The sequence below is a fragment of the Agelaius phoeniceus genome, chromosome 3 (genome assembly GCF_051311805.1).
Source record: "Agelaius phoeniceus isolate bAgePho1 chromosome 3, bAgePho1.hap1, whole genome shotgun sequence".
NCBI lineage: Eukaryota > Metazoa > Chordata > Aves > Passeriformes > Icteridae > Agelaius > Agelaius phoeniceus.
The window spans coordinates 44,208,235-44,231,267 of record NC_135267.1 but is presented as its reverse complement, the minus strand read 5'-3'; the positions used below and the strand labels follow the sequence as shown (position 1 = coordinate 44,231,267).

General features: G+C 36.7%; 1 protein-coding gene across 4 annotated transcripts in view; it reads left to right on the top strand.

Annotated features, from left to right (window-relative positions):
* ATAD2B (ATPase family AAA domain containing 2B) overlaps positions 1 to 23,033 on the top strand; it is a 74,656-nt gene that overhangs the window by 22,137 nt on the left and 29,486 nt on the right. For 3 of the 4 annotated variants that reach the window (XM_077175126.1, XM_054630047.2, XM_077175127.1), the window contains 15 exons: positions 323 to 439; positions 1,485 to 1,560; positions 3,336 to 3,434; positions 4,361 to 4,472; positions 4,907 to 5,022; positions 5,808 to 5,982; positions 6,774 to 6,862; positions 7,636 to 7,795; positions 8,722 to 8,812; positions 14,638 to 14,949; positions 18,578 to 18,710; positions 20,630 to 20,816; positions 21,486 to 21,671; positions 22,310 to 22,445; positions 22,751 to 22,947. In XM_077175126.1, the coding sequence (XP_077031241.1) occupies positions 323 to 439; positions 1,485 to 1,560; positions 3,336 to 3,434; positions 4,361 to 4,472; positions 4,907 to 5,022; positions 5,808 to 5,982; positions 6,774 to 6,862; positions 7,636 to 7,795; positions 8,722 to 8,812; positions 14,638 to 14,949; positions 18,578 to 18,710; positions 20,630 to 20,816; positions 21,486 to 21,671; positions 22,310 to 22,445; positions 22,751 to 22,947 (2,186 nt within the window). The remainder of the gene's footprint in view (positions 1 to 322; positions 440 to 1,484; positions 1,561 to 3,335; positions 3,435 to 4,360; positions 4,473 to 4,906; positions 5,023 to 5,807; positions 5,983 to 6,773; positions 6,863 to 7,635; positions 7,796 to 8,721; positions 8,813 to 14,637; positions 14,950 to 18,577; positions 18,711 to 20,629; positions 20,817 to 21,485; positions 21,672 to 22,309; positions 22,446 to 22,750; positions 22,948 to 23,033) is intronic. The other variant, XM_077175125.1, reaches the window with a different exon arrangement.

The window sequence follows — 23,033 nt, the reverse complement described above, 5'->3', positions numbered from 1 at the left end:
TCCTTAATTTGAAGGATAGTTATTGAAGGAAAAATACAGTGGATAGAAGTGATATTTGAAGTATTTTAAAACTAAAGCTGTTTTGACTGCATTTATTTTTCTTTCTTTTGCCTTTCCAGAATCTTGTGTAAAAAACTAGAAGGAAGTTTGACAATGTGCTGTAGATTTATCGTGACCTTCAAATTTCCACTGATTTGACAATTAGTGTTAATTAATAAATGGGCAGTAATTCTCAGTGACTATTAAAAAGTTAATTTTTTAGGATGAAGGTAGCTCTGACATGAAGTGGAAGTGTTCTGAAAATATTTTTACCCCCCAACAGAGTCTCAGGAAGAAGATGGAGATATAGAAGTAGAAGAAGCTGAGGGGGAAGAAAATGATCGGCCATATAATCTCAGACAGAGAAAAACTGTTGAGAGATACCAGGCCCCTCCAATAGGTGAGGAACCTGACAGTGCTTGACCTGCAGGAGTTCCATGGATGTGGGGAGGGCTGTTGGATGGCTGTGTCTCACCCATGACAGAATAACAGGAATGTGGCATTGTGTGATTTCCACCCTGACCTGTTGTGGTTCACCATGTGGATAGGACTACTGAGACACAGTCTGTCAGTTTGTCAGTGGTGGTGGCATTGCTGCCTCATTGAACTCTGCAAATACCACCCTGTGCTGGCCTCAGGGCTGGGGGTGAATGGGGTTTAGGTCAAGAATACTTGCCAGAAAGCAATCTAATAAATTAGGTGATTGCATAGGAAAAATAGTTACTGTTATGCCTGCTTCTCTTCTTGAGTGGTAAGCCTAATTCATAACTGTGCATAAATGGCATAGCAGCAGTTATCACAAATGAGAAATATCAGGTATTTCAGTGATCATATAGTCCAGCTTCAGGGCTTACAGCCTTATAGCCTGGCAGCTTCAGGGCTTACAAAAAGCATGTTATTTGGTCATTGCCCAAATGCCTCTTATGATGGCTTGGGGCATCAACCACTTCTTTGGAAGTCTTTTGCAGTGTTGGACCACCCTCTCAGTAAAGAAATGCTTCTTCCTGTTAAGTTTGTGTTTTCCCTGGTGCAGCTTTGAACCATTTCTGCAAGTCAGAGGATCACAGAGTATGATTTCTTTGATAGAGAACTGCTGTGGTTTATTTGTTCAGAGAAATTTCAAGACATCCCATATTATCAGCTCTGAAGAGGTTTCTGAATGGACTTCAATGTCCTGCAAATAAACTCAAAATGATAGTGCCCTGGTTGAATTACATTCTGTGCTATCATAGACACTGCTCTAGTAATTTGGGGAGGGTGAGGATGAAATTCCTGTGTCTGCATCAAGCCAAGTACGGTGATTGTGACAAAGCCCCCTGCCCAATTCTTTCTTTAATTTAAGCTTTTAGAGAAACAATGATAACCTTATTGATGAAAATTGATAATCCAGCACTTCTGTGCTGCATTAAGATTAGTTTGTTATTCTTTTGTAATTGATGTTACAGTGCCAGCTCATCAAAAAAAGAGAGAAAATACGCTGTTCGATATTCACAGATCTCCTGCAAGAAGAAGCCATATCAGGTAAATGTCAGTCTTTTGGTGTGTAATTGTTTGCTTTCCTTTGGTACATTTTGGTAGTTTTTGATTTTCAAACCATTCTTGAGTTAGTTGCACAGTTCATTCACGCATGTGAGTGGCTCTTGAATTGTATCCTGGATTCAGATCCTGATCAGCATCCAGACAGGGGTGTCATGGCACTGTATAAATCTACTAGAAGCTTTGTGCTACACAGAATGGAAACAGGTGTGCTACAAGTACTGGAAAGAATTCTGCATGGCATACTGTAGCTTTCTCTATAAGGCCATATATTGAATATTTAAATCCAATGCACCAGTTTAACAAATATCCCCTCTCTGTTCTATAAAACTGAGCAAGTAGGTTAATGTTTTTTGTTTTCTTTCTGTTCAAATTTCATGCAAGAATTTTCAACAATTTAATAAAATATTTAGCAAGCATAATTTTTGACTCTTATGTTTTGTGTCAGAGAAGTCTGGAATGTATCAAGTTGTCTTGGAAACTGTCAGTAGGCTTTATGTAACAAAACAGATGAGATTACAGCTTAAAACATTTTTTTAAAAAATAAACTTACTCAAAGCTTCAAAAAGACAAATCTGTCCATGAGCAGAATCCAAGTAAATGAATACTAGTCATAGCTGAAACTTGTCTTATTGCTCAATTTAATGGCATAGTGAAAATATATAAAGTAAATAAAATAATAGCTGAATCTTAGGATTCTAAAGTTTCTTCGTAATATAGATAAGAGTTGGTGGTTTGTTTTTTTTCCTTGAAGAGCATATGACTTTTTTTTTGGTAATATCTGGATTTGTACTTGTACTTACTATTCATATGTGAAGAGTTCGAAAGTTATTATCCCTTTGGTTTTAGCCTGCTCATTACTTGGCCCTAATTTTATACCTTCTTGTCATAAGAAATCTTCCCAATTGCTTGATATTCTCTTTGATATATTTTGAAATGTATCTCATTTTTGGTCATTGGACAGTAAAATTGATAGACCATGTTATCCATTGGCAAAAACCAGTTAATTCAGTGCACTATCATGTTCACACAAATAATGCAGCTTACCATATTCACTTAAAATCCAAGAGTTTTTACTAGTAACCAGCTTCTTCCTGCAAAAGTGCTGAGTATTTCAACTGATATCAAATTCAACACTTTTTTGTACAGAAGATTTAATGTACATTCTCTAATATTTCTGAAATACTCCTTTTTGTGAAATACTGTGATACTAAAATAAGAAATGGTTCATTGAGACTTTGGATAGTAATTTTACTTGGATTCAGATCAGAAGTAAAGGTGTTTTGAGATCCTGTTCTGCTATTCAGAATTAATAACCTCGTAAAAAGAGATTATATACTTAGTGAAGTATGGATTTTTTTCAAAGAATATGTAAAGGAAGCATCAAACTGAGTAAGGAGACTTAAGTATGTTTGTTATGTTAGAGGTGGCTAAAGTAGTTGGAAATTTTCTCAAGTACAATTGCAATTTATTGACTGAATATTCAAATCACATTGCTGAGGTAGCATGGACTGGACCACACATTTTATAGGGCTCTGCTGTTCTAATAACGTTCATGTTGAATTCAGATAATCACTGTGGCAGTAAGAGCTGTTGTTTCCCTCTCAGATTATTTTGATATTGATGAAGCTAGAATTTGCATGCATCTCAAACCTAAACAATACTGTACTTAGCATTTCAGTTTCATTTTTATAGGACCAACACATGCCATTCCACTGCAAAAAAGACTGAGTTTTCTGTTTGTTTTGCCACTTCAATAGGAGAAAGAAGCATGCCATTCACAGCAGCGATACAACCTCTTCAGATGAAGAACGTTTTGAAAGAAGAAAATCTAAAAGCATAGCCAGAGCAAGAAATAGGTATCAAAACATCCTTGGTCTTTAGAATGGTTTGATTTTATTATTTATGAGAAAACAAGCAGAACTAGTCTATAGTGTTTTATGAGTTCTGCAGACTTTTGATTCTGCTGGTAATTACCTGCAGATGTGGTTTAGGAGGAGTGATGGTTATATATCAATTCAGGTTTTGGAGCCTTATGAGTAGATAATTAATAATAGTGATAAAAAGATGGAAATATAAGAGTAGCTGTTTGATTCAGTTGGGTTATAAAAATCAACTCCTCTTGGTTAAAATTGGTGTAACTTGGTCCTAATTAATTCAGTTGTACTCTCAGCTCTTCACTCGTCCTGTTGTGTAAGAGTTCATGCATTCTAAACACCTAATGCACATTTTTTTGACCTTACATGTAAGGTTAATGATTAGCAGTAATCTAAAAATGGAAGATCTATAAGTAAATTTATTCACTTATACTAGGTAGGAAAATTCTGCAGGAAAAAAGTTCCCTCATCTTTTTTCCATCTCTTCCTGTCTGCCACGTTGTTCCCTTTCTATTGCAAGGAATTCAAGCAACGTACAATGACCAGAAGTGTAGTTCTGAGTGTAACCTGTCTCTTACTAGTACCTTTCTTCCTCCCTTTAACTATGTGTTGGCCTGATGTAGTATCTGTGTAGGGGCTTAAAGGAAGGAAATACTGTTTTTTCTGTGTTCAATCAAAATAATCTCTCCAGCCTAGTTCTTCAGATTAAATTATGTGTATGGATGCATAAATGTTAAGGAACTTCCAGATATATAACCATAGTTACAAGATTAAAAAAAGAAGATTAGTTTTCTTTACCAGTCTGGGAAGGTTATCTCTTTATGTAGTTAAAGGCATTTAATCTCTTGTTTCTTCACCTCCAAGCAATGAAAGCAGTATTTATTTGGTGTTTGTTTATTGTTGAACAGGTGCCTGCCTCTAAACTTCAGAGCAGAAGACTTAGCTAGTGGAATCCTTCGGGAACGTGTGAAAGTTGGGGCGAGTTTGGCTGATGTTGACCCAATGATTGTTGATAAATCAGTAGGTTTTGTTAGAGCTTTTTATCTTCCTTCCCTGAATTATGCATAAGCAGAATTCTCCACAGCCTTTTATTGATGTTGAAGTAAATTCATAAAAAAGCTCACTGATTTTTTAAAATTTTATTTTATTGTTACCAAAGCTTTTGTCTCCTTATTCCTTTGGACTACAAAGCATTTGCTCTCTGGGACTTAGGCTGGATCTCTGTAGATGTCCAGGCAGCCCTGGCACAGTTAACTTGCAAACCAGATAAGCCTCATGTGGGCAGCCAAGACTTGACTTGCTTAGCTGGTTTTTCACACATTCAAAATTCCGGGAAATCCTGTTGATCAATGCAATATTTTTTCTAATTTGTTTTCAAATATTTTATAAGTAAAGGTGCTTTTGTGGAAAGCTGTTACAATATAAACTTAATATGGTTTTTTTTTTTCCCTAAGGTGTGTTTTGATAGTATAGGGGGATTGAGCCATCATATCCTTGCACTTAAGGAAATGGTAGTGTTTCCTCTTCTCTATCCAGAAATATTTGAAAAATTCAAAATTCAGCCACCAAGGTAGGTCTATTTACTCTCACTGTTGTATTTTTTTAAATTAAGCTCTGAGGAATTGAAAACACATAGGAGGTTGATTCTTTCCCTGAAGTGTTTCACAGTTTGAATAGATTTACATGTTTGCTACCCAGCTTGTCTATCAGAATATGTAATGAGCAGGATGAAGATTTAAAAAAACCTAGTATATTTTTCTTGTGGGAGGAAGGTAAACTTTGTGATTTGGTTAAAGAAAGAATTCTCATTTCTTTTATTTAGTAGTACCTTGCCTTTTTTTCCCATTATGTTATTAAATATTTTACTTAATCAAGCAAAATGCTGATGTTTCTCTCAATAATAGTATACTGGGATTATAATATTTAATAATGAGGCATCTTGGTATGTGATTTAAATGGTGTTTAAGTCAATTGAAAAATTGGGGGTATTTTTGTCACTTAATTACTTCATTCTAAAGAAGTAACAAATATTGATTAAGGTATTACTTAAAATCTAATGCTTGAAGAGGTGATATTTAACTAATGTAGAAGAATCCTTTGGAAACTTAATATGCCTTTGATTAATGTTCTTTACAAATCAAAGTTTTACTGATTTGAAAGCATAAAACAAACTTAGATTTTACGAAGTCATGTTAATACTACAACATTTTAATAATACAATACTACTACAAAATAATAATACAAGATCTTAAGTCATTCTTCTCCAGGCTCCCTGTCTTCATTATAAAATTTGACTTGGAGTTTTTCAGGAGACGTAAAATAAGTTTGTGACTGTGTTGATCCATTTATCTTCAGGGGCTGTTTATTCTATGGTCCTCCTGGAACAGGTAAAACCTTGGTAGCTAGAGCTCTAGCTAATGAATGCAGTCAAGGAGACAAAAAGGTGGCTTTCTTTATGAGGAAAGGAGCAGACTGTCTCAGTAAGTGGGTTGGTGAATCTGAACGTCAGCTTCGACTCCTTTTTGATCAGGTTAGAAGAAAATATATTTTTCTTGATATAATTTCTCTGTATGTTGTGTTTTGTGGTTTAGGTAGCCAAAGGTATTTCCAATTCAAACTAAATAACTGTACATTTTTGTAAATTAAGTAGGATTTTACCAAATGTCATATTTGGATGAAAAGAGTAGGGGAATGCTGACAGTAGCTTTACTTCCTCTGGAAACTCAGAGGAAGAAGTCTCTTGATTTCTTCATTAATGAAGCAAAGTAGTTTGGGTAAAAATTGGGGAAAAAAAAAACAACCAGTCAAACAAACAGTTTGAGTTTGACTGACACGTTCAAGATAAATGCTACAGAGGGGAGTGCATGCTTGCCTTGGTTGTGTGTCTATTTTAGTGTTCTTTTTTGGCTTAGAAGAGATTGGACAAACAGAGAGTTACACAAAGCAGTAAAGCAGTAGCTCAAAGAAAAGTAGTTATCAGAGAGAGCTGTCTAAACAAACAGATTATGAGCAGATAAGATCATGTTTTCTGAGTGTCAGGTGTGTGTTTGTCTTTAACCTGTCCAGCACACAGTAAAACTGGTACACTGGTGCCATCTTGCTTACTCAAAGTAGACTGCACTCTGCTTTGCTTTGAAACACTGCTGGAGTTGGAAATTCAGTTTTCATTTCAGACTTTACACTTTCTAACAAAGATGTCTCAATATATGTGTTAGTTTAGCATGTTAATGGTTTCTAGTGAAACCAATGTTCAATTTTGATGGATAAATTAGAAATTAACAGTGAATTCAGTTTTTGGTTTTTTTTTTTATTGCATACCAGGCATACTTGATGAGACCCTCTATAATCTTTTTTGATGAAATAGATGGTTTGGCTCCAGTTCGTTCTAGCAGACAAGATCAGATTCACAGGTAATATTTCTTCTATGCTGCCATTATCTTGGTATAGGGTACATTATCTTGGTAAACTCTTAAATGTAATTTTTTCTCATTTCACAGGAAAGCTTTTTTTCTTTTTCTGAAGCCCACTTATACTAGAAAGGACAGATTGGTTTTTTGGTGTTGAAAGTCATCTTTTCAGTCCTTCAGGCAAACTGTAATTTGCTGGGAATTGAATTGCAGTGACAATTACCCTTCAACCACATTATTAACTACAGTATTTCCACAGCTATTCCTTGATTTTCTGTTTTGTGCTGTAAACAGATTGTCTGTTACCAGCCCAATAGAATAACCAGTTGAAAAAATGTTATTCTAGCATGATGAATTGTAATGTTCTATCAATGAACTGAGCTCACCTGTGACTTTAATTCTTAATGGTGTGATGTACAAACATATCTTGTGTTGCTATCTTGTCATTTTTTAGAACATCTCTTACAACAGTTTGCTGTTGGCTGAATTTTTTTGTGGCTGCTATTGATCTCAGTTTTACTGTGCTCTGTATGGCAACACACTTGTACTCGTCATTCTATAGGTGGTGGTATTTATGTGTCCATATCCCTCCACTCTGCTGAGAGAAATTTGGGGCCAGCAGACCAGGAGGCCAGTGGAACTTAGGAGACTTGAAACTGTTATGCACCTGTTTGTAGCTTAGCTTTTTTCTTTTGAATATATTAATGTTGCATTTGTAAATGCAGAAGTTCTTGCAGTGTTCCTAAAACTTTCTTATTCTGAAAACTTTCTTGTAGCTCTATAGTGTCTACTCTTCTTGCCCTCATGGATGGACTGGATAATAGAGGTGAAATAGTTGTAATTGGTGCTACAAACAGACTGGATTCTATAGATCCTGCACTCAGGAGACCTGGTCGCTTTGACAGGGAATTTCTTTTCAACTTGCCTGACAAGAAGGTAAAACCTGGAAAGGAGATTTATTAATAAACATCTGTAGTATACTAAACATCTGAATGCCTGACAACCAAGCTTATGAAATAAAAATATTCATTCTTGCTTGTAAGAATGTTTCATTTAGGGAGGCATTTTTAGTACAAACAGATTGTATACATGAAATTGTATTGAGCTTCAGATCTTCAGGATATAGCTAAAACTAAACAGAGGTAAATTATTCACAATAAGCTGTATTGCTTATCTCAAAACTGTGGATTTGTATAATGAAGCTTAACTATCTGGGGGCTGGAAACTTAAGGTAAAACAAAATAACTTTAAATCTTGTAGACTTCTAAGCATGTAAAAAATGTAGATGCACAGCCAGGCATTACAATGCAGGCAACAGGAATGTTTCATTTTTTTTTTCTAAATTTACATAAACTCAACCATAATGCTTCATGAATTTATACCTAAAATTAAATATGCTTTGTATATGGATAGATTTATTTAAATTCTATAGAACTTTTAACTGAAATTGTTTTGGGATTCATGTGTATGTGATGTGCTACTCAACCTATTAATTGGTGAGGCCTTTGACAGTAGAACCTGTTACTCATAGGTGCAGTAATTAAAAATGAAATCATAAAACTATGATAATTCCTAATAGAAGATGAGTTTTGATCAGTTCATGTATAATAATGTTGATCAAACAGAAATTAAAATGTGTAACTGGTGAAAAAAGTACTGTTTATATACAAAATTAAAAAGAAGGGAAAAGCTTTGTTCTTTGGAGTGCTAAGACTATGGAGTCCTAAGTTCCATTTTATATGTCTCAGTTACATGCAAAAGCAGGTAAGTAACTATAGATTCACACAAATAATATTTTTTCTATGATAGGGATTTGACTTGCTAGTTTTTTAATCTAATTTTTTTTTTTTTTTTTAAATCAGGCACGAAAGCACATTTTGCAAATTCATACCAGGGATTGGAACCCCAAATTGTCAGATCCTTTCTTAGGAGAACTGGCTGAAAAATGTGTTGGTGAGTGTTATGTTGTTAATATTTTTACTGTAGAGTCTTTCTCTTCTGTGTAAAACTTGGAAGGTATGTTAAATGTTTCAAGATTTTCTTATCTCTGCCTTTCTAAACTTCTGTACTTTGAACAATACTCTTTTTGTAGTAACAAGTATGTTTCTGTCTTACTAAAGCACAAAATGAGTAGCTGGTAGTCATTTGAAAATACAACCACGTTTCCTTTCTGTGATAACACTGTCCTTATATAAGGTGCATACCCTTAAAGAGAAGCAAAATGAAGTTGGAATTGGAATCTTTAGGTAGACTTCCCATTAAATTGGTAAATTACAAAAGAGACTTAGGCAGACTTAGGTTTTTTCTGTCTACTTACTGAGAAAAAAAATAGTACTTGTGTGTGGGGTTTTTGATTTTTGTTTATTTTTCACTGACTGACATGCTCTCCTCTGACATAAATCCAACAAACTAACCAGCCTTTTTTAAAGATGAATTTTTTTTTAGATTGCTAGCACAGAACAACCTCAAAGTGTAGACATAGGTAGGGGAGAAAAAAAGCACCGCAACATGAATACATTAAATACACTTTTGGAGCTCACAAAGACCTGCTGTACTGAATGGAGGTTGGTTGTTCAAGATAAGCCTGCTGTTTAAATCTAATCAGAAACAAACCCAAATATTTGTATAGTGAATTTAACAGAGGAAATGACCCTAAAGCACACACTACAATACCTTCTCAACAACTTGCATGCAAAGATACATCCTCTGTAAGTCATCTGCTTGGATGAGCACTGAAGTTCTCAGACAAAGAGCAGATTGAAATATCTGTGCTTTGGAATCCATCATCAGGGAATGTAAGAACTTTAAACTGAACATCAGTCCATTCAGTCAGCTGCAGTACATCCAAATTATCCTCTTCATCTGCAGGGACACCTCTCACGGAAGCAGCATCCCTCTGCTTTCAATGCACAAAGACCTCAGCATCTTCTGGTGAGGAGAGCACATAACTATCCAGGAAACTCCAGTTTTAGCTTTGCTGGGTATAGCAGCACACAACAAACCCCTTTCATGTAAATTCTGCTTGAATTGTGCAAACGTGTGGTGCTGCTTAGTGGGAGAGAGGGAATAGGTTGGAAAAAGCCCACAGATGTTTCTTTTAAAATTCACCATATTTTTTCATTGAGAACAGTATTTTAAAATTTCAGACAATAGAGAAAGCCATTTGTACGTTTGACTGGAAGACATTCTTTGTGCTCCATAAAGCCTGTCAGTTCTGTGGAAGTCAGCTAACAAAAAGAAACATCCTTTTCTGTTTTCCTTGGCTTTCCTGCTCTCCAGCTACTGTACACTTGACAGTCTCCAGTCTGTATCTTGGAATTTAAGTGTTTCCATACATCCAAGATGAAAATCTTTGAAGTATTACAAAGTCTTTTCAAAACAGCTGAAGTAAGACTGGTGTATCTTCTCCACCTTGAGAGTGCCTCATCGTTTCTGTATGTGAAATCTGCAATGAAGATTTAAACAGACTTTTCCAGATTCTTTTTGGCTATTACCAATGGGACTCATTGGCACACATGTATGTCTGTGATGTAGTTTATACCAGTCTGATATTTCTCTTGTGCACAAGTTTTCTTTAAAAACAAACAAACAAACAACCTTCCTCCCCAAAAAACAACACCCCCTCTTCCCCACGTAAAAGCTGTGCTTTTGGCACAGCATGGTTGATACCTCTCTCCAGTTCATCAGGCTTGGCAACACTTAACTCCAAGCTTTTGGATCCTAATGAAGAAAACTACTGAAATACTCCCAAAGCAAATGCCTTTTGGGAAGCAGGTCTATGTGCAACTCAGAACTCCTTACGATCCAGGGGTGTAATTAGAAGGAAATTGGAAGCGAAAAGCCCCAGGACTTGCAAAAAATAGGTTATTTCCTGAGGGTTGATTTTTGTCCCAGGTGTTACGGATTACAACCTTTTAGTGGATTTCTATGTATGTGAGAATTAAAGACTCCACTTCCCTGCATGGCCTCATGACTGCAGTGTGTGTGAGACGAAGCAGCTTGGGGAGAGCACAGCATTGCTCAGAAGACCACACACTTCTGTCCTGTTAGTATTTTCAGTAAATACACATAATTGCTATGTATTTTCTCTTTACTGGAGATGAGTCCCAGATACTCTTAACTTTGTAAATCCCATCTTATCTCTCATGCTTATTCCCTTGTTTGGAATGGTAACTTTCTGTAGCTAGAGAGACTTACCTATAAACTCAGTCTTGCAGGAAACAAAACATACTAGCAACTGAAAAAGTGTGAATTCCTCCATCTGGCATTTTGCAGATGAATCTTTTTACAATGTAGTAAGGGTTATTTAAATAATGTTATTTAATAGAATTGTAAAGAAACAAACTATTCTGCTGAAGATGCTTGTTAAAAATACTCTGTGCTTATTATTGCAGGAGTGTTTTGTGGCAAAATTATGATACCATTTAGATTTTTCATTCCCATCCTCATGTAATCATGGTGGGGGAGATTTTGGCATTAGCATTCCTGTGTTTCACAGATCTTTAAAATAAACCTTGTAGTTATTTTTCATCTCTATCATGCTGAGTTGTTTGCTAACTCTCTTTCCCTGCAGTCATTTTGAGAGTTTTGTAGGGAGTTGCACAACATAAAGTGGAAGAAGTGGTCAAAATTGTTCACCTAAATGCTTCACCCTGTTCAGTAGCACTTTGTTGTGGGGTTTAGGGTGGGTTTTAGGCAGAAGACAGTTTAAAGAGGGCACAATTTCTGCACACTAGAGGTGGCTGCAAAATTTTGGTGATCAAAGTGCATTCTTTGGAAACCTGTGTAGGAATCCACTTATTTGCTGTCCTGCTCTTTGAAAGTTGTACTTCAGAAATATTCAGCAGAGTTTGATGGTGCTGGGTAGAAGAAAATGGGCTACTTGACAGGAATCCTCATTTTGTTCTAAGTTGAGGTGTGCCAGTACCTTTTACTTGGCAAATTGAACATCTTTCCTGAGATGCTTTAAAAATGGAAGCAAATGCACTGAACCCTGAGTTTATATTACAGTGTCAATTTGGGTAAAATCTGCATCAGGTTATTTACTGTTGGCATGATACATTTTATTTTGTTTTGACAATACTTCACTTATGTTTTTCTTCTGCTTAATCAGTGTGCGTTTGCTTCTTAGCAATAAAAAGCTCTTTAATGTTTCTCAAGGTACAGAATTTTTGCAGTTTCCTTGTCACTGAAATGGATGTACAGTATGCACAAGAGAGTCCCTCAAAAAGAGACACCAATTATTAGTCTTCAAATGTAATTGCTCCTGAGAAATGAGAGGTAGAAATGGAGACTAATTGTGCATCTGATCACCTGAGAATTTAATTTTAAAAATAGGCTACAGGCTATTATTTCCTAATTTTGCAATTCTTTGGAGATGTACAAGCGGTGATTAAAATGACTATTAGAAAGTGATGTTACAGCATTTGTTAATAGAAAAGTTGGGAAGGATCTGGCTCCTGAGCTGCTGAATCTTTTCACAAAGATACTAAACTAGCTTCTAAGGTGACAGGCATTCATGGTGCTCTCTATCTTCAGCACATCTTTGATTTAAGCTTTGGTTTAGTGCTCCCCTCACTCATTTTTTGTTTAATCTAGTGTGGTTTTTGGATGAGAAGTGGACCAATTTAAATGGGAACTTGATACCTGATACCTAAAGAACAATGCAAAATTGAGAACCCTGGTTTGGTTTCTCTGATGCACCAGTAGCTACTGTCTAATAGTTTCATGTGGTTGGGGTGTCCCTGTATAGTTTTGATTCCATGTTAGATGAAAGTTAAAAAACCCTATAACATAACTCCAGTGCTGAAAACAATTATTTGTCTATTGATTAATATAGTGGATATATCTGAACATATTTCAAATGTATTCTGTATTTATTTCAAGGTAGCTTGGGAATGTGAATTGCTACATATGTTTTAGGTAGCAGTCATGGTGTGGACTCACCAAATTTATACAAGAGTAGCTACTGACCTTTTTCTAAAATTGCAAAGCTTGGTTTAAAAATTGCAGGAATTATCCAATATTTATGGTGATTGTCCATCTGGGGTTTTTTTGTTTTTCTAATTTTTTTAAATTATTTTCACATATATATAAGAAAGGTGCAGTTTGAAGTCTCATCCAATTTAAGTCACCTTTATAGCTGAAAAGTGTGTATCTTTTATTATTATCCCCCAAATTAATATATCTGAAAGATGGGGATGGAAAAGTGTCTACAGTCCTCCATATTACTTGCTTCCTTTTTTATTTTTAAACACTGTATATGGAATCACCTTTGTTTCTTATTTCTGTATGGATCTTGTAAAAATATATGTGCCAGGAGCACTGAAGGAACATCAGAGGCTAAAGAGAGAGAAGCAAGGCAGGCCTCAGTTCTGCAACCTGGTGCTGCCAAAAGATCAATCCTAGAATCACAGAATGTTTTGGGTTGGGAGGGTCCTTAAAGCTCATCTCATTCCAATCCCCTGCCATGGACAGTGACACCTTCCACTATCCCAGGTCACTCAGAGCTGCATCCAGCCTGGCCGTGGACATTTCCAAGGATGGGACACCTGCAGCCTCTTTGGACAGCCAGTTCAAGTGCCTTATAGTAAAGAATTGCTTCCTAATATCCAATCTAAACCTGCCCTCCTTGGTTTTAATACAAAAATAGAGTAGAAAAAATGCAAGTAGTGTAAGACTTTGTGAGGAGGAGGAAGTCTGGTAAAACAACAGTTGAATGAGAATTAACTAAAGAATTGATTAATTACTTTCTATAAACACTTCATTACAAAGCCATGAACTTTTATATGGCAGTACCTCAGTGCAACACATTTTCCTATAGTGACTCTTTATTCTCTAAATGACTTTTCTCACTGGAATACTGTTCTACAGTTTTTGAAAGATGGAGCTATGGTGCCTCAAAATACAGAGGCATATTAATGGGTCTTGCTGAGAGAAGTGGAAAAACTTGAAATCTAATTTCTAGCTCTGGGGGAAACCCCCAAACCATTAGTACTGCAGAAGACTCAGAGGTATTAAGTCCCTCTGTATTTCATAATTATCAGATCTATGTTTTTCACTAATGATGATTAAGCAATTATAGGTAGCCACCTGTAGATACTTATGAAGATAGGCTAAATTAAAATTTTAATGCATTTTAATTTCAACCTTTGGCTATATTAGTAAAGTTATGAAACTCTTAAAAGTCTGAAACATTTCTCTTCATAGTAGAAGTTAACATTTTTCCAAGAATTCAGAGTAATGCTTTTTTTAACACGAGATTCTGTCTCTTCCCTATTCTACTCATGAAACATTTTTCTTTATACTGCTCATTTTCTCAGATTGTAAAAGTTTAAAGTTGGTGATGTTCAGTGTAACAAAATTACGTTGCTATTAAAGATTATATTCATGTGGAGGTATTAAAGGAAAAAAGGAAGAGAGGAACTAGCCTGTTAAAATTGCACACATACGTTAGACAATATTAAGGGAAAAGAAAGAGCAATAACAGACCTATAACCCAGGACTGGAAATACACTATGTACCAAATGATATAGTGAAAATGGAAAATTATTTCAACTTCCATGTGGAATTAGTTTCTTAGTATACCTTATAAACATGTCTGATTTCTTGATATACAGCGCTGTCATCAGATTATGACCCAATGCCTTTTGTTAGATGCTTTGTAGTCCTTGACAATTAAATATTCCTGATTTGTTTGTAGCTGGATGCATGTTTGCTGCAGGCGTGGCACAGCAGCGCTGTTTCACGGAAGGTGTTTGTGTTTCTGTGTGCACTAGGGTACTGTGGAGCTGACATAAAAGCACTTTGCACTGAGGCTGCCTTGATTGCCCTGAGACGCCGCTACCCCCAGATCTACATGAGCAGCCAGAAGCTGCAGCTGGACGTTTCCTCGGTGGTTCTGAGCGCGCAGGATTTCTACCATGCCATGCAGAACATCGTGCCGGCCTCCCAGCGCGCCGTCACCTCCTCGGGCCATGCGCTGTCCCCCGTCATCCGGCCGCTCCTGGAGCGCACCTTCAGCAAGCTCCTCGAGGTCTTGCACAAAGTGTTCCCCCATGCTGAGTTCAGCCAGGCTGACAAAAGTGAAGGTATGGGGAGTGGGTTTTTTTGCAAATGCTGTTTCAGCTTGCAGGGATTTCAGGTTCTCCGCCTAGCCTTAAGTCTGGTGTGTATTTCCTTCGGTGTTTTTAGGGTGTAAGTACTCTTTGCTTGGATGTTGCATAATTATTTTTGCTGATTCCAAGTTGTTGTAGAATCTAATGACCTGACCTATACAGAGCAAGGTCCCATAGGTGTGAGGGCCATCCATAAAAAGAACTCACAAATAATTTGCAATTTAAATACAAGAAATGATGGGCATAATTAAAGGTCAGAACAAAAAAAAAAAAAGGTCAGACAATGTTGCTGAGTGTAACAGGACCTGAAATTGGTGCTCCTGTCCTCAACAATGGTTAGCTATCCCACGTCCTTTGCTTGCTAGTGGTGCAGATGCTTTAGGGGGCTCACAGCTCAGCAGCTTAGTACCTGAGCCTATGTAATGGTCATGTGTCGATTCTAGAAGAAAGTCCTGAGTCTTCCATGTCCTTGAACTGGCCTGATCCGCTCCTGATCCTCCAAGCTGATTCTGTCAGCTTAGCAAGTAGAGAACTATTTGCTGTTCTGTCAAGTTGGCTTTTTTTGCTGAATTAGTGAGTAAAATCCACTCAGTAAGGGGTCAGTGAATGCCAGAAACCTGCTGCAGTGGGAGCAGTGTGAGTGCACCAAGGAGGAAGGGAATAAGAAGAACTGTGACCAACTGGCTGGCAATGAGTTAATAGGTACTGGGGTCTTTCTACCCAGCTCTTCTCTGAGACATACTTTAATAGTTACTGTGGTCATTTCTTGGAAGTTAAATGTTGAACAAGATACCTTGGCTTTGAGATCTGTTTATTCTGATATAGTCTACTGTTCTTATCTAGGATCATTCTTACCCCCCAGCTCCTTAAACTGCGCTTGGGGTTGTGTGTGATTAACTTGAAAACAGCCCAGTCATGAAGCAAATCTGTGACAGCCGTGACTTTCCTCTCATTCCTGTTCCAGGGCATGCTTTCAGCCTGCAGCCCAGGCAGCTTAAGCCGATCCTTGTGCTGGCTGCTGCAGTTCTCCAGCCCAGCTGTGCATTTTTACTCTATCTTTCCACTTGCTTGAGTACCTCAGGTCCTTTGTTAAACCATTTTAGCCGGAAAACTCATCCAAAAATGATGTATTTATGTGTTTTCTGCTGACTGCGGGGTATCTGGAGGTTTTAACAAGTGTTGGAGTTGGCCAGAGATGGGTCCTGGGAGCATGTGGTGGTGGGTAGAGGGAAATGAGCTGGCTTGCAGCTGCAGTTAGATCCTATTGGGCTTCTTCAGCTGAAAGTTATTTATGATGCTTAAGTCTCTGCCTACTGCTAACCTGTTAGTTGCACCCAATTTAGAGATTGTCATTCTTGTTGAAGAATTGGTTTAAGTTCACAATATTTTCTTTGGTTATATTTTTTGCATTCCTATTTATTATTGCTCATTACTGCTAACAAATTGAGTTTGGAAGCTTAAGTTGATTCAAATAGTAGTTTTACTAGATAATTTGCTGCTATGGGTACTTTTAAGTGTTTATAGATAATTGATTTTGAAGATGCATGAACTGAGTTTTCTTTTAACATTTAGTTTTTTCTTACCCCCTTAAATCCAAGAAAATATGGAATAACAAGCTTTAAGCTTTGTTAAAACCAGAAAAATCCACTTTCAGGTACAATGATTATACATAAATGTAGATTATACAATAGGGCTTCAAATGTTCTTGAATTCAAAGTCAAATATATAGAACATGCTTACAGCTATACTTACAATCTGCACATCAGGTTTTCTACATTTCACTAAAAATTCCTCTTTCTTGTAATTCAGTGAGTCAGATGCTTGAGCAGAGAATGTCATAGAAATTTGATGCTTGGGGTTAAAAGATGGGCTACCTTTTAAAATAGTGATGTATTTTAGGGAGAGAAAGCTTTGTCCAGTGTATGAGCACAGGACTTCTCTATGTCTACATTTGGTATTCTGGAAATTCTGTCTGTTTTAGGGACTGTCTGTTTTAGTGAGCCCAGAGATAGAAGGCATATGTCCAGTTGATTTGGAGGTCTCCATCCTTAGCTTTAGCTAAATATCCAGCAGTTTCTGTGCCATGTTTTCTTACTCTGGATTAGCTTTTGGCCACTGCCTGGGGTCTGCAAGCCTTTTTCATCTTTGCTCCCAAGGTATGATTGTCAGGTGGGTGACTGCATCACATCCTCATCCCATGGCAGCAGAATATTATTCCTGCCCAGCCTACTCTGAATTCGGTTTCTTACACGGAACCATTGTTGTCTCTTAACAATTTTTCCTGGAATACTGGGACAGTTTTTCCTGTGGCTTAGATGGCATCTCCATCTGACACTTAACACTGCCTTGATTCCTTTGTCCCATGGTGGTTGTCTGATCATGGTGATGTGGCCAGACCTGTGCCATTGCCTCTTGAAAATCCAACAAGTCATGCAGTGGTTTGGGTATTTGAGAATAATACTTGGATCTCTCTATTTTACACTTTTCATTTCACAGCAATCCCTTTTCTTAAATGGCTGTGGCCAACTTGAGCTGCTGTTGGGATGTCTGATGGTTGTCCTGGGTAGCAGTGTGCTACAGTGACTCTGGGCTGCTCTCAGAAATGCTGCCCATCCATTGCAGAGCATTTTCTTGCTCTGCAGTGCTCCTCCTGTACAGCTGAGTGGCTGTGGCCATGTTCATCCCATCACTGCAGACTTCCTTCCCTGTGGAAATGAGAATGAGTGCCATGGCATAGGGCAAAAGCAACTCAGCTCCTTTCCTGGGTCAAATAAGATCTTGCAGCAGTTCTTTCCTATTATCAAATCACACCAGGTAACTTTTAATCCCCTTGCAGCTCTGGGAGATAATGTACGTGATTTTCAGCTGTTACCTGGTTGTTCTGTCTTAGTGCCATATTAGTATTTTTGCAGTTTTTTGTCTCTGCAGTGTGTCTTGTGAATATGAGTCCTTGAAGTTTTTATTTTTTAAGGTCTGTATAGAAAGTGCTTCAGCTGATTGTGCTAATATATTAGCAAGGGAATTAAAATAGGTAAAGGTATAGTAGATGAACATGGAATGCATTGAACTGATTTTGATAAAAAGTAATTTGATACTCTTCATTAGATTATCAGAAGGTGGAAAGCAATTCTTCATAAACATACATTGTCTAGGTAGTCATGCTGAGAATCATTTTAGAAGACATGTACCTATGAGAATTTGGACACTTGGAACAAGTAAATAATTACAAAATTCTATGTAGTCTGAGGAATTATAAATTTTATAGCTTCATCCTTGAAAAAACCTCTAGCTGTGAAATAAACCCAAAGGAAGCATTTTATGACAAGTTAAACTTTTTTGTACTTGAGAAGTTGTTTAGCTTGATTGTTTAAAAATAAAATTGTAATTATGATTAGACTTCTACACTATTTAATTTGTTTTGGTTTTTGAAGTAATAAGTACTTATTATTCTGAAGGCTGATACTTAGACAGTTTTAACTAATTTCTTCTACATTTGAGGATTTATTATAATTGACACAAAGAAAATTGTAATATCTTGTCTTGTTTGTTGTACTTGTACTTAGAAGTGATAAAGTTCTAATTAATACATCTCTTGGAACAGATGTACCAAGTCTAATATTAGATGATAGTGAAGATGAGAATGCTTCATCAATTTTTGAGACGAGCTGTCACTCAGGATCACCAAAGAAACAGTCATCAGCTGCTATACATAAGCCCTACCTTCATTTTACAATGTGAGTGTTTCTCTAAATGAATATAATTAGATAGATAAACCCAAGAGATTCTTACATCAGGAGAGCTAAAAAAATTGTTCTTTTGCTTTGGGGTGGCAGTGGTGTTCTGTAATGGAAACATGTACGTGCACAGACAAGAGTTTTAGATGTGGGGGGTGTTCTTGGGAAAGGCCACATCCTACACACTGGAATCAGAAATGTTTTTCAATATGTAGATTAGGAATAAAGATGCTAACAGCAATTTTCAATTCTAACAAACTACTTTGATTTGAAAGATTAAGAACTGAAAAGAGATGTATGTAGAAATATTTTGGAGGGGTTGTGTGCTTTTTCTTGGTTCAAAGTATGGTTGAGCTTCTGTGTATGCAGCTGTTTGGAAGCATCATGTATAATGATTGTATTCAGCATTTCTGATGGGGTTTTTTCATTGTGTTTCATAGAAAGTTTCAGGAAAACAGGAATTTAGAAAACGTGTGAAATTTGGATGAGTATTTCCTGTATAAATTTGACTTACTACAGTAATTAACAATAATTAAAATTTCTTGATTTTGTGTTAAAAATATTTTTAGACTACTTTATGTGGTAGTTTCTGCAGGGAGTTTGCTGAATAAAGAAAATAAAGTTAGAAAAACTGTTCATTAGTGGCACTGTTTAGTAGAGCCATCTTGTGGAAAACTGCTAAATTTTTTGTGCTAAATAATGGCAGAACAGAATTTGTGGGTATCTATGCTTAAAAATAAGTTCAAAGAGTTGGAGGGACCTAGTTAAGTATTCTAATGCCAAATTTAAGCTTTTGTTGCAAGGTTGGAAAGGGAGAAGCCAAACCCAAAATAACAGTATATATTTCTATGGATGTGTGTCTTTAAATAAAAGAATTTCAAGACTGTGTTTATTTTTGCAACATATGTAAGCTTCTCTCAGTCTGTTTTCTGAGCATTTCTGATTGTTACCTGTGTGTGTAACCACCACCACCAGAACTGAAAGCCAAAGGTCAGCAATGTTCATTACTGTCCCAAAATGTTTAACATGAAGTAATACCAGCAAGTCTTGTTCCACTGCCTGAGTTCACTGATGGGCAGATAGAAATGCCTTAATGAGAGAAAATGCAAATTAATTAAAAACTTTCTGGTTTTATAACCAGTTTTCTATAAATGGAAAAGACTTCTAATGGAAAAACTTCATGCATTTTTCTTCATGTATCATTTGTCCATAAAATTGGGCAAAAATACCCAAGAGAAAGAAACAAACACAAAATCTCACAACCCCTTCTATGGGCTTAGAGTTTCTTCTCAACAACAAAAAACCAAAAAATAAGTTTACCTTTGCAGTTTTTGTTTGAAGTCTTCCTTCAGTGCAGAAGTCTATTGACTAGAAGTGTACAAATAGGCTAAAATACACAATGCATAGTGATGTTATTCAACCCTACTTCAGGTCCTTTTCCTTAAATAAGGAAACTATTGAAATGTTCATTGGTTCTTGAAAATCTTGGGCAGCACTTAAGGGATAAAAGGATTGACCTGGGATTCCTGAGGCTACTGAAGAGATCTGTAAGTAGTTAGGACTGAACTGGAATGATTAAATTGCTGTCTTTACTGGATGTTCAATAAGTCTTTTTATATGATCAAGGAATTAGTTTTAAATAAACTGGTTATAATGAAAATTGTAATGAATTTAATATATGCATAGCTTCCCACAGATGAGTTTGAATTAAATGGTTGTGAAACCAAAGATAAGAGAAATCTTGAGTTATTGGCACCTGAAGCAGTATTCAGGGGTAGTCACGTTAGTTGATCTTTTAGGCTGTTGTAGGAAGCTCTTACCCATTACTGAAAGTCTAATGGATTCTAAATGATCTCCTATATATCCATCTGTTGATAATACTGGTGTGTTAATTGGCTGTTGTTACTGTTCTGTTGCAGGTCAGCTTATCACCAGCCAACCTCTTACAGACCCAGATTACTGCTCTCCGGGGAAAGAGGTTCAGGTCAGACTTCGCACCTTGCTCCAGCACTATTGCACACCCTGGAAAAATTCTCTGTACACAGGCTGGACCTGCCAGCCCTTTATTCAGTCAGTGCCAAAACACCTGAAGAGTCATGTGCACAGGTGAGATTTCAGATTCCCCTGTAATGAGTCAATTATGTAATTCTGGTTGTATCAATATAAAGGCAGCCAGCTGGAGTGTAACTTAAAGTCCAGGTTTTCATAGGCTCCTTCTATTTTCCTGTTTAAAGTAAAGAGGTCTCTAGAGGGTGATGGAAAACTCTCTAGTGACTAGTGAATGTAATTACATTTTTAACCTGCCCCCTCATCACATACCTAGAGCTAAGTAAGTTTAATCTGGGTATTCAGTACCTGATACTAATTTTATTCACTTTTGTATGGATTGGTGTGCTGTGGTTCTAGGTTTGTTTGCTTAGTTTTAAGTGTTTTACATTTCCAACTAGCTTTTGGTAAATATTGCATGAATTGAAAAACAGTTTAATTTTCATCTTGATTGTTCAGTCATAGCAAGTTTTAAAAACATATATATTTTTAAAACAAAGTAGTTGCTTTGTAGTCTCCCTGGCACATTGACATAAAATAATTGAATTCTGTAGCTAAGAGTCACAAGCACTTGTTTGAAAAGTCTTTAGATAATTCTATTCTGCTGGAACATTTGTCTAGAAAATACCACAAATATGAATCATTCTCTAATGTGCAAGAACTTTGTTACTCACAACTGCTGGTAACAATTAGTTCCTTAGTTGAAATACAACTGTTTCTTTTAATTAGATCTTTCGTGAAGCTCGAAGAACAGTACCAAGTATAGTTTACATGCCTCATATTGGTGATTGGTGGGAAGCTGTCAGTGAAACTGTGAGAGCTACTTTCCTAACTTTGCTGCAAGATATACCATCTTTTTCACCTATATTTCTACTGTCTACCTCTGAGTCCATGTTTAGTGATTTGCCTGAAGAGGTAAGTTTATCATGGAAGGAGGCATTGATAGGGGGTTCTGTGCTCTTCTGAATGTTTTAATAATGTAAAATAATTTTGTTCTGTAGTGGCTTTCTAACTTAATTTAAAATATGTCAGACATAAAATGTAATAATTACTGAATGTTAGTAATTTTCCTTATTGAGGGATGTATGTTCGTATTACTGATTTTCATAAGTTCCATGCCACTCTGCTGAGAAGACAAAATTGTTCATTATGCCAATTGTTCGTTTGACAAATGACTCCACTGTAATTAAATGCAGATTTAGTTTAAAGGCCTGACCTTGAACTTTACATTTTCTGAGGCTCTCGATAGGGGGAGGATTCCTGGTTTTTCTCCTTAACATTTTCTGTGATTTTTTTTTTCTCCCTTTTAACTCTCCTATTACTGCAGTGTTGGCGATTGTTAGGATCATGGGATACTGCAAGTTTCATTACTATAGAAAATTCAGTGAGAATTACAAGTGTTTATTTTCCCTTTGCTGTGAGCACAGCTTTAGGTAGAGTTTACCATCTCCTGTCCTGTGGCTGATTTGGAAAAGTTTGTTACTAGGTCATTATTTGCGTATTTTTGAGTGAGGGCTCCTTTTTCTTACGGCTTTTTTTTTTTTTTTTTTTAGCTGAAATGTATTTTCAGAATCCAGTATGAAGAGGTTTTTTATATTCAAAGACCAAGTGAAGAAGACAGATTGCGATTTTTCAAAGGCTTAATCCTTGATGAGGCAGCAATGCCCCCACCAAGAAGGAAACAGGCTGGTAAACTAAGTTACAGTAAAACCAATAATAATGTGATCCTAATGTTTTATTTTGTGTTACTTTCCTTTTTAAAGAGGTGCGGGTAATTAACAGTCAGTTTAATTACCATGTGACAGCATTAATCAGTACCCAGAATAAATTTCATACTTTGAAGTTGTTGAAGATGGAGAGCTGTGGGGTCAAGCATGCAGTGACAGACCCACCATGCCTATTGGATACATATAATGAAATTTGGAATGGCATCATGCAAAGAGCCACTCTGTTGTTGACGTTTCCATTGTCTGATTTCTTGTTCTTTTCCCTAGCTCTTCGTGCCCTGGAAGTTCTTCCTCTTGCCCTGCCGTGTCCTGCCCGGGAGCTGTCGGAGGCGGAGAAGCAGCGGATGGAGGACCAGGAGGAGAACACCCTGCGGGAGCTGCGCCTGTTTCTTAGGGATGTCACCAAGAGGCTGGCCACAGACAAACGCTTTAACATCTTCAGCAAACCGGTGGATATTGAAGAGGTCTTGTTTCAGTAATGTGCAAACAATGAAGTTGAAAATACTAGAAAAAAGAATGCAAATTTAAAAAAGGAAATGGTCAAATTAAT